The sequence below is a fragment of the Pempheris klunzingeri genome, chromosome 3 (assembly GCF_042242105.1).
Source record: "Pempheris klunzingeri isolate RE-2024b chromosome 3, fPemKlu1.hap1, whole genome shotgun sequence".
NCBI classification, from domain to species: Eukaryota; Metazoa; Chordata; class Actinopteri; order Acropomatiformes; family Pempheridae; genus Pempheris; species Pempheris klunzingeri.
In genome coordinates, this window is record NC_092014.1 from 10,347,445 (window position 1) to 10,359,441 (window position 11,997).

The 11,997-nt window shown below is 39.7% G+C and overlaps 1 protein-coding gene across 1 annotated transcript; it reads left to right on the top strand.

Moving 5' to 3' along the window:
- abcg2d (ATP binding cassette subfamily G member 2 (JR blood group)) lies at positions 1 to 10,150 on the top strand. The gene is made up of 15 exons (XM_070827765.1): positions 1 to 212; positions 1,441 to 1,500; positions 1,611 to 1,725; positions 2,188 to 2,340; positions 2,455 to 2,612; positions 3,154 to 3,305; positions 3,442 to 3,543; positions 4,357 to 4,607; positions 5,968 to 6,050; positions 7,876 to 7,965; positions 8,105 to 8,226; positions 8,550 to 8,704; positions 9,365 to 9,454; positions 9,662 to 9,777; positions 10,003 to 10,150. The coding sequence occupies exons 1-15, from the start codon at positions 1 to 3 to the stop codon at positions 10,148 to 10,150; spliced, it is 2,007 nt and encodes a 668-aa protein (XP_070683866.1).
- The last annotated feature ends 1,847 nt before the right edge of the window (positions 10,151 to 11,997 follow it).

Consider the following 11,997-nt stretch of genomic DNA (forward strand, 5'->3'; position numbering starts at 1 on the left):
ATGGAGAGAGCCAATCACGTCAACATTGCAATGGTGGAAGATATCGGCACCAACGGGATGGCAAGGTCAAAGGTCGTCACGGTCGTGGACCAGGACAAGCAGCCGTGCGGCTCCACCGTCAGCTTCCACAACATCCAGTACAAAGTGCAGCTGAAGAGCGGCTTCTTCTGCAAAAGGAAAACCAGTCCCAAGGAAATACTGGTCGACCTCAAGTCAGTTCAGACGCTGTTTGTCTTTCTTTTGTGTCTTTGTCAGCTGTGTCCGACTCTTTATGTACTCATCTTTCTGTTTTCTGGTCATTCACACACTTGTGAAATGCATTCACATAGAGATCCGTAGGTTTTTCGAGCTGTGGCACACTGATCAGTTGCTGTTTTTTTGACTCATTTACTCACAGAAAATCTATTAAATAATTATTTATGGGGTTTTTTTCAGGTTGTTGCTTATTAACTCCAACTTAACCAAACACACCCTTCATATCTACTTACTCTACTCTCTAATTACGAGCAGTTTCTTTATGAACCAGACAAAAAATATCATGAATTCTGTGTTTTTTTTCACGCGTTGACTTTCAGAAACACGCAGCAAAATGTATTGTTATTGACTCCATATAAAATCGCACTGCAGTTATTCTGTTTTTGAGTGCCTTATTTTGGGAGGCCATGGTACAGTACAAGAGCAGCAGTTCTTCATGCCAATTCAGTATGGCTCAATTTATCCGTATCTAAAGCAGGACAATAGTGAATAGACTCTCGCGATGGCTTCTTTCTGATGGTATTAAATGCAACTGACATTTCCCATGGAAGAATGAATCATTTCACACAAGATTTTGGGCCTTTTCCCGCCTCAGTGTTAATTATATGATATTAAGCATGGTTTCTTGCATATAATCTCTCTGATGCACTAAAGAGCAGCCTGCCAGGGAAACGAATTAAACACCATCACGTGATCCACTGCCAGGCTTTTATTCAGTCTTTTAATTCCGTTTTATTTCACCGACTCGTTCTGGTGCTTTTGTGTAGCTGTTCTCTCTGAAGTCAAAGGATTTGCCTTTGAAATATCTACGCCACAATATAGATTTTTTTTTTTTTTTTTGCGTGTGTGTGTGTTTGTGTGTGCAGCTTTCAAGAAATGGAACTAAAAAATCCTCTCATGAACATAATTTTATTTGGATTGAGGGAAATTAATTTAGAAAACATGCTACAAGGGAAATTATTTAAGTGCCTCTAAGTTTAATCACATGTCCAAAAGTCACATTAATCCATTTTGATTCACACTCCTCACATTTATATCGTAAAAACTGAGATAGTGAATCAGAATTCTTAGATTACACACCTTAGAAATTAATTCAGACTATTTAAACATGTCTCAGTCTGCACCTTTAAATGAATGTATCCATGTGAAACTGGTGACACAGAGTGGTGTGTTATTGTCTTGCAGTGGGATCATGAGACCTGGCCTCAACGCCATTCTTGGACCTACTGGAAGTGGAAAATCTTCGTAAGTATCACACTGATCTCCAAGAGAAATGATGTTACATGATGTCAAAATAGTCACCTGTATTTTTTTTGCCAGTTTATTTAACTTTTGTTTTGTGTTTTTGTTCAAAGATTCTTGGATATTCTGGCAGCGAGGAAGGATCCTTCAGGTCTTTCGGGAGAAGTGCTCATCGACAGAGCGCCACAGCCTCCAAACTTCAAGTGCCTCTCTGGCTACGTGGTCCAGGTGCATCTGAATGATTTTAATTACTTAAACCTGTGCGGACTGATTATGTCTCCACTCGCTGGCCAGTGGAGATACGCTGTAAAAGCAACACTGACCCATCATCACCTTTTAAATGGACATGGCGAACTTCTTCATAAATAGTCGCAGACACAAACAAACAGCTTTCGCTTAGTCTTCTTTGCGTGCTGCTGATACGTCTGATATTCACTGTGGTTTGGTCTCTACCAACTCCTGAGGCAGGTGTCTGGCTCTTCAGTCTCAGACTGTGTCTGTTGGCTGTATGGTGACACAAAAAAGCTCCACAGCGGGGTGATTGATCCATTTGTTAATATAAGAATATTGATTATAGTAGGTTTGAATAAATAATTTGCTACTTTCTAAAGACTGTTGCTGGCCAGTGGAAGAGAGAGAAAACTACAGAAGAAATTACTTTTGACCTCGAGCTCTTGTCTCCCTTCTTAGGAAGATGTGGTGATGGGCACCTTGACCGTGAGGGAGAATCTGCATTTTTCTGCAGCCCTGCGGCTGCCCAGCTCTGTGCCTCAGAGCGAAAAGGAAGCTCGAGTCAATCACCTCATCAAAGAACTGGGTCTCTCCAAGGTGGCCGACTCCAAGGTAAACGTGCACACACATCTCAGTTCCTTCTTCGGCCCCGTGGACGGCTTCAATCGGGGTGAGGGTCGGGACAGATGGACTGTGTGGGCTCATATGTGGGGGTTTTTTCCTCAGGTGGGCACACAGATGGCTCGGGGAATCTCTGGAGGAGAGAGGAAGCGGACGAACATCGGTATGGAGCTGATCATCGATCCCTCAGTTCTCTTCCTGGATGAACCGACTACAGGACTGGATGCCAGCACCGCTAACTCTGTCCTGCTGCTGCTGAGAAGGTAATGAAGAACTTTATCCGCCATTCCTCTGATGTTAAATTTATTTCAGTTAAACTTGCATTTAATCACTTCATTTGATTTAGCATTATTAGATAATATTTTATGAAATATAATATTTTTAGACTTTGCCCATTTCCAAATTGCATCACTTGAAATTACATGTAATTATATTAAATACATTTGCAATATAGAATTATAATTATATAATAAAGTATACCACACTATTCACCTCTTGTCTTTTCAATCTACTATGTATTTTTCACTATTTCCACCGAACGCATGTGCCACAAGTATTACTGTAGACCTTTACAGTGTTTAATCATAATGAATACATAAAGTGTTACAATCAAAAACCTCGTATGGAAACATAAAATACACATTAGCTGATTATAATGAAATGCTGTAATAGTCTCCACTGTAAAACACAAAGAGGTTGTTTTTTTAGCTTTATAACCTCGTTGTACCACATTCATTTTTGCAGTTAGAAAGCAGCTTTGTTGTATTAAAATAATATATATTTTTACACTATGTGTCTTTTCAGAATGGCGAATCATGGAAGAACCATAATCATGTCCATCCACCAACCACGATACTCCATCTACAGACTGTTTGACACTCTGACTCTGCTGGTTAGTGGTAAAATGGTGTACCACGGACCGGCTCCAAACGCTCTGGACTACTTCGCCAACATCGGTGAACATGTGGAAACTTATTATCGCCACAAGATACAATCTAACGTCTTTATATTGTTTACAACGTCTCAATGTAACATGTGTATGACATGATCTGTGTTGATTTTAAACATGGATCACTGCGGACTGTGTTTCAGGCTACCCCTGTGAGCCCCACAACAACCCAGCTGACTTCTTCCTGGATGTTATCAACGGAGACTCCACCGCCACAGCCATGACCAAAGTGCACGGCTCTGAAGGTAACAGCATTTCTAAATGACGCCATGAGGACTGCTGTTAAGATGCTGCCTTCAAACTTCTGCCCTCACAATAGTGTGGATTTATAAATACATAAAAGTATTTTTATGTACAAATGAAAGTTAAAATGTAGTGCTTGAAGATGTCCCTGGACTTAACTGTGTGCATGATGTGAATTTTTTCTGAAATGCACACAGGTAATGTTGTCATTTTTAAGCAGGTTTTGAAGGGAGATTGTTATATGAGTTTAGATAAAGACTTATTTTAGTCGGTTTAGATTTTATCTCATCTCACCTTTTCTAATTCTAATCCTTCTGTGCTTGGCGCAGGACTGTGGGATGCAGTTGAATGCTTCTCAGTTTTTATTCTTGTGTTTATAGACTTAAGAGATCCTTTATTTACTAATCTCATCTAGAGCACTGCGATATTATAAGCCTTAGAAGCCTTTTAGTATTTGGTCGGTGTTGTGAATATTTACTTGTATAACACCTTACAACAAAGTCATTTGACATAAAAGGTATAAAGACAAAATATAAGAGAAACACAAGGCAATGTAAAAAGACAAATTAGATTTTAAAAGAGAAAAAATAGAAAATAAAGATAAGCTAAAACTTTTGACGATTTGCCAGACCAGCTTAAAACTTTTTGATATTACAAAATAATTAACATAAATCACAAATTTATATGGTAAATAATCTTCCACTTCAAGTTGAAAGTCCACACCTTGATTTTTAAAAAATAAAAAATGCAAATCAGTGCTTTATGGGATCATTGGTGTCTATCATAGTGGAGTATTAACAATATTTCTGATCCAGATCTGGACTTTGAGGGGCTCAGCAGCTCCAGGCAGAGCATCGAGGAGCGCCTGGTAGAGGAGTACAGGAACAGCAGCTACTCCAGCGACACGAGAGCTGAGCTGGACCGCATCGTCCAGGATAAGGAGTGCATCTCGTGTCCAAAGTCTCGCACCATCACCTACAACAGCTCGTTCTTCCACCAGCTGCGTTGGGTGCTTAAGAGAACTTTCCAGAACCTCATGCTGAACCCACAAACATCCGGGGCTCAGGTAACACATCCACACGACTCACTTAAAATACAAAACTCATTTTGAATGGGAAAAAATATTAAAGTTATGAACTTATTGTTATAATAACAATAACTGGATATATTACATACAAATATGACTACGGCTATGACAGATGAACACCTGAAATGTTTTGCCAGTATCGCCTTTATTTTGTTGAAACCCTCCAAAGAGTGGAAAGAAAGGAAAAATAATCAGTGTTATTGTTGTTATCATGAATGGGATCCATGGACAGCACTTTGGAGAGGTCGAGACTTAATGCTCTCATTAGTCGCCCCATGGCGGCAAAATGCCATCAGAAGTCTCCTCACTTTAAGAATTATTAACAGCTAATTGGCCCTAAATAAATCAAAATAATCCCACAAGAGGGGCTCTAGGTGGCGTGGGCGCCATAATCGGCTTTGGTGACTGTTGTGACCCCACTCTTGCCTCTTTGGGCCAGGGTCTGAACTGATATCATATCTGGCCAAAGCCCCATGGCCTTGGCCCAGGACTCATCACATGATGGCGTCATGACCTATCAGTCCACTGCCCCGCTTTCACATGAGGGGCTGTGGGGAATGAGGTGAAAAAGGCTCAAGCGTATTAGCTTATCCCTTCACCCTGGGAACCGCTTAGTCCTGTCATAATCTGTAAATTGTTAGGATTAAAACTTGCGTCGCTTTCACTTTTCTCACTCTTTTCTGTCATCCTCCCCCACCACCAGTTCTGGTTGTTCTCTCGGAGGAGGAGCAGGGTGTCCACTTGACCCCTGATCCCCAGAAACATTGACTTTTTTCTCAAAGAGGACACTGCTTAAGCTTTATTTCCATTCTTCAAAAAGAACTCAGTCCACAGTTAGAAGAACCGTGGCTCTGAATGATTGATCGCTTGGTTTATAACTTCACATAACTTTGCCTTTTTCTCCTGAGTAGCCTCAGAGTTAAACCTCCCTTTGCCAAAAAGACAACAAATACAAAGTATAATGTTAGTTTTCTGTTTAGAGGGCTTGTTTCTGGCAACGTCTCAACACAGGGGAAGAGGGTTAAACTCTTTACTGTGAGAATAGCGTGTCCTGGCTTGTGCCCTTCATAAAGGTCTCAATGCAACATTTATTGAAGACCATTCAAACAGATGGCGAAAAGAAGAAAAGTACAAAAAAAAAAACCCTTTTTTCTTATACTCAGCTTGCAAAGTGTTGTTTGGTGACCTTGCTGAAGGGCACAAGCCGGAAGCCGTTGGTCAGACAATACATTTGTCCTCAGGAGCACGTTAGAGTTTTGGCCCTGCATAGGCTAGAATACACTAATTTTACAAACAGGAGATTTCTAGATGGTTTTCAGTGTTTTTTTTGTCTGTGCAGCTTGGAGTCAACATTTTCCTCGCCCTCATCGTAGGAGCCATTTTCTTCAGGGTCAAAGACGATCAGAGTGGTATCCAGAACAGGTGAGAGAAGCGTTAGAATACACACTGCACACGTCCTTAGAAAACATCTGTTTTTAACAGCCACCACTGTAGCTGGGGTCCCATCCTAACATGTAATAATGCTGCACAGAGAGGACTGTAGCTTCTACTGAGGACAATAAGGTCATGTCCTTTGCATTTTTTGAACAAACAATGTGTTTTTAGCACGCTGGGGGAGTTTCAATCATTTTGCAATGAAAAACAAACACAACATTTCGAAGTTTAGACACTCATTTAGACACCAAATGAGTGTAAATGTAAATCCAATAGACTGGGGGTGCTGTTCCACTTACTACATTTGAATATTGTTCCCTGTGCAGCAGGTTAAGTCTTTGAAAGGGGAATGTCAAATATATACAACTGTGAAATTACATTTTCATGTTTACATAATCACTTTTATACTAACTATGTGTATACTTCATTTTATACTCAGATGTGTCTTCTTCCAGGTAAAAAAAATAAACAAAGGAATGATTATTTTCCCACCAGAAATGTGGTGAAAACAGAAGATCTCTCATGTTGGGGAATGGAATTGACAGATAGTTAAACCACTCTTGAAACATTATTTTTGTTTTTTCCTGAAATGGAGGACTAGGATTAATGTGAACTGAACTTCAGTAATTCTAATTTCCTGAGTTTGTTCCTGTTTATACATAATTATTACAAATTCAAATTATCTACATTTTTTCATTATAAATTGATGGACATCTTTGTAGCCTGAATAGCATCAATATCTAAAGTTATTGCTTGTTATTGTAATCTGTGTTTTAATTTGCACACAGAATATAGTGTTGGCACATTTTGCAACATGTTTCCCAATAATTGTTCAGGTTTTTAACTAAGTGTGAAAAGTAGAGCAATGCCTGCATAGCTAATCCTCTTACCATATTTTATTGGGCACAACCTGGTACTCACAAGCTCAGTGAAGCACATAAAAAGAATCTCAATGTTGTCCCTCTTTGTTTCTGTGCATGGTTCAGTGGAATACAAGGAACTAATGCTATTATATTTGTGGTCGGTGCATTGGCAGTATGGCAGACACCAGTGTACGTGGTTTAAATGTTTCTAGTTATTCACCCCTCCCTCCTTTCCATTGGGTGCAGCCATTGTGGAGTCATTCACCCTTTAAGTCTCTGGATGTGCGTATGGACCACACCACATTTAGTACCATACTCTGCATGGTGTTGACTGTTTAGAGTCACCTCAGTCACATGCTGCCTCAGACTTCGAGCCAAGGCTATTTGATTTACATAGCATGGTTCATTAGAGCTAAGTACAGTTTAGGAGTACATACAAATTATTGACTGTTTTGATTTTCTGCTCTTTGCTCCCTTGCTTTGCTGTCTCTCTACTGTCCTATTGAATAAAGCAGAAAATGCTAGAAAAAGGGAAAGAAATACTACTTCACATACAATCCAAGTGTGTTGTTTCTACATTTTTTTTATGGTTTTGTATTGAAACAAACAAGATGCAGCTGATCTTCGGACAGATAGAGGTCATAGTGACTTGGAGTGTATGTTTGAACTTTGAAAAGAGCCAGACTAGCTGCTTCCCCTGCTTCCCCCAGTCTTTGTGCTAAGCTACGCTGCTAACAGGCTGCTGACTGTAGTTTCATATTTACCACACAGACATGTTTGGTATCTCATCTTTCAACATTTCGTTGAATAAGCATCAAAATATTCCTCTTACAGACAGGCTATTAGAACAGGCAAGTGAGTACAAAAGGCCAGGAAAGAATCAAAACACTATGGCAGGCGGTGACAACAGTGAAGTGATTACTGTTGTTGTTTTTCCGTTCTTCTTTCAGGATGGGGGCCCTCTTCTTCATCACTACCAACCAGTGTTTCAGCACTGTGTCCGCCGCCGAACTCTTCATCATCGAGAGGAAGCTGTTTGTGTATGTGATTTGTCAGGAAGTCGTACGCAGACTGAACAAGCTCAGGGACACTGACATAACTGTGTGGATGATTTAACTTGAATTCAGCAGGAGTGGGTAGAGCTAGAATTTGATTTCTGCGTGGGTTTTCTTGTGGCAGGCACGAGTACATCAGTGGCTACTACCGAGTGTCCGTCTACTTCCTGTCTAAGGTCCTGTCTGACATCACTCTGCGCACCGTCACCTCTGTCATCTTCAGCTGTATTGTCTACTTTATGATTGGTAAGACTCACACAGCTATTCCATTCTTGAGCACTAAATACAGAATTTGTGTCTGTGTCTGTGTGTGTGTGTGTCTGTGTGTGTGTGTGATTGTGTGTGTGTGTGTGATTGTATCATGTATTAGTCATGTTGTGGGGACATAGGTATGTTCACACGGTCACATTTCATAATGTAATGTAACTGGTTTCAGGTTAGGTTAACGTTAGGACTAGGTTTAGGAAAGAAGTGGTTATAATTAGGTTTAGGGTAAGTCTCCAGAAAATCAATGTTAGACAATGTAATGTCCTCCGAAGTGCTGAAAACATGACCGTGTGTGTCCTCAGGGCTCAAATCCACAGCAGCAGCCTTCTTCGTCTTCACGCTGACTGTGACCCTGGTGGCCTACACAGCCACAGCCATGACCATGGCCATCTCAGCTGACCAGAGCGTCGTGGCTCTCGCTAACATCCTCATGACCATCACCTTTGTCTTCATGATGGTGAGAGAGAGACACAGCGCCACAGACAAACACTGAGATGCACGTAAATGGATTTCCAGTAGAATTAGCTGGGAAACGTGGCACAGTGCCTTTAATTACGTTATTGATCAGTTTTCTTCTGTCCGCTGAGTAAACTCATTTAGTAAATAGTTCAGTGTTCAGGTTTTTTATAATGCAAATTCAAATTAAATCAATAGCACCACTAGTGGCAGTGCTTTATATTGTTTTTTCAGTGGAGCCACAGAAGAAAGAAACGTGAACATGTGGCCTCTTGTGGCTCATGGAGAAAAGACAAACACATTTTAACTTTCCAGTAAGACGCAAAAGGAAACTTTTCTATGAATCAATGGAAATGAGAAATAAAAATGTGCATTCTTCATGTTCCATATAATGAACTGAGCCTATAATCAGGTGCTGTTCAATAAATACAATCAATAAAGATTATAAATGCATATTTTTAATGGTCTTCTATGAGTTATAACCTTAAACTGGTCCAGTGACTAAAGGTGAAATCACAGGTGAGGTTATTAACATTGATTAAGGCTCCGTTGTGTCAGCGCAGCCACAATGTATGTTATTAGTAATAAATGTACTTTTCTTGCTGTGATGCCAAAATGTGAGCTGTGAAAAACGTGGCCTCAGTTTGTGTTGTGGTTTTAGATTTTCTCAGGTCTCCTGGTGAACCTGCCGAGCATCATGGACTGGCTGGCTTGGCTGAAGTATTTCAGCATTCCTCGCTACGGCCTCGCAGTGAGTCAAAATAAGATCTTACTACATATTTAGCCTCTCCCTACGTCATTCTAAGACAATTTTGGCTCTCAGACGACTGTGAACGCCTTCCTTACAGAGTTCATTTGAGGATCACATTCCTCCATTGATCACCACAAGTCTAGAGTCTAGTGCACCGTATTGACTTTGATGTACTCAGCATTCATTGACTGTGCCGTCTGCGTTCAGGCCCTGAAGATCAATGAGTTTGTGGGTTTGAAATTCTGTGAGGAGGCTGTGATCCGAAAAGACACCAACATGTCGGCTCCAGAGACCAACTGCAGTGCGAGCTCAGCTGGCCCGACGTGAGTAGACCTGCATACCGTGCACGCTCTCCTTTAGTCGTACTGGTTTATACCACCTCTGGGATCTGATGTTTCCAGTCTAGTGAGTGCCTCCATGCCTCATGTTAAAAGTTTTTACAATCACAAGCGTGATTCATGTTTAGACTTCAGAAACATTTATTTATTGAAAACTCAAAAGTTGATATTGAATTTGTAAGTGACCAGTTTGGACTTGTGTTACTTCAGATGCACAGGAGAGCAGTACCTGGACTACCTGGGAATAGAGTACACCACCTGGGGACTGTGGGAGAATCACGTGGCTTTGACTGCTATGACGTTCATATTCCTCATCATCGCCTATCTGAAGCTACGCTACATCAAGAAATTCACTTAAATGTGGGATTCTGTATCCTTTACTTTTGTCTCTAAGGAATCAGTACCAACCAAATAAAGTTTATCATTAAAGGAATAGTGCGACATTTTGGGAAACGTTTTTGCATAGAGAGCACTGATGCCACTCATATGTCCGTGCATTAAGTATGGCGCAAAAGCCTGGAGGCAGCCAGCTTAGCTTAGCATAAACACAGGAAGCATGGGGAACAGCTAGCCTGGCTGTGCCAAGAGTTTAAAAGATCTACCAGCTCTAAAGCTCACAAGTAGCTTGTTTGATTAATCTGCACACAAACAGTAACGTAGAAATGATTAAGTTGGGGTTTTAGAGGGATGGTGATGGTGTGATAGTGGTGGGAGAGACTGAAGTAAATCAGTAATGTTGTGCGATGTGAAACCAAAACAATGAGTTGATAATTAACATGAAAAAATTAATCATAGCTTTAATGGTGCCATATTGTGCAAAATGCACATTTTAATGTCTTTTCAGCACAAATATATGTCCCTAGAGGCCACTACAACTCTGAGAAAAGACCATTCTGCCTCTTTTTGTCCTGCTTCATTTTTCAATAAATGTGTGAGAAAACACACAGTTTAGATTTGGCTCCTTTTATGACATCATAAGGGGAGCTGTTGAACATGTGACCCTTCAGCAGGTCCACTGAAAACCACCTGACTCTCCTGTTCTTTCATTACTAACACCAGCTCCCGGTAACACGAAGATTTCCTGTTCACCTGCGTACAGAAAGAGGCTGGTTATTAGACAAATGTGTTTTTTTTTAACATTGAATCATGTAACCCTGTGATCATAGGACCTCCAAATACAAGTATGAACTTGAAAATTGGACCTTTAGTGAACAGAAACGAGCATATTGATCTAACTCTGTGTGGATAAGCTAATTCTCCCAAAATGTCAAACTATTTCTTCACTGGTAAAATAAATGACTGAATGTAAACATCTATTTGAGCAACTTTGGTGAAATCCTGTGTCTCCAAAACCTTTTTAGGAACTAATATGAGAATGTATTTTATTCACATTGTTGTAGTGATTTTAAAAGCCCAAGAAAGAAGACAGTTTTCAAAATGTTCACATGACAACAGTGATATAAATACATGTGTTTCGTACAGGTTTATATTTCAAACTTAACTTTGGTTATTTATGAATATTTACATTTGCTTTATTATTTTAAAATCATACTATGCCTTTTTTCAATACTTTTGTAACTCAGTAATCTTGATTATTCAGTTTTTGCACAGTTTCCAAATTACACTGAACTGAACTGAATCTTTCTTGAACTCAGCGATGATCATTTGTAATTGTAGAATCATATCACATAGATAGCATTTGGTGACTTTTCTCCTATTTTTTCTACTATTCCAAGGAAAATTTCTATCCATACATTTATACTCTGACACAACTTTTTGAGAACTTGTATAAACATTTTCATGTAACTTTTGTCTGAGTGTGTTTTTTGTCAGCACAGTCATCCAGTTTACAGCGGTTTGATGTCGACCTACAGTCGTTCTGTTGAGATGAACGTGTATGTTGTTTAGGTGTCGGGTAATGATCATATTTAAAAGAATACTTAGCAGTGGTAATGATGAATACATATTACCTTAGTTCAAACTGTTCTTTCAAGATCAGCAGCTAATTATAAACTCAATATAAACTCAATACAAGTACCCAAAATAAATTGCTTCATAATTGAGTTTGGTATCTTAAAATTAACCTTGAACGTATTTTCGATACAAAATTGAATTGTAATGTGCATTATTATAAACAATAAAATGTTCTTTCTATTTACCTACAACTATAAGCATAAGAAAGGAGGGAAATGTGGTCATAACAAT

Bases quoted from the DNA above. Each gene is read 5' to 3' on its own strand.
- abcg2d (XM_070827765.1), top strand. From the start codon at position 1: ATGGAGAGAGCCAATCACGTCAACATTGCAATGGTGGAAGATATCGGC. The intron at 9,455-9,661 runs GTGAGTCAAAAT...GTCTGCGTTCAG, and splicing joins TTCCTCGCTACGGCCTCGCA to GCCCTGAAGATCAATGAGTT. The intron at 9,778-10,002 runs GTGAGTAGACCT...GTGTTACTTCAG, and splicing joins GCGAGCTCAGCTGGCCCGAC to ATGCACAGGAGAGCAGTACC.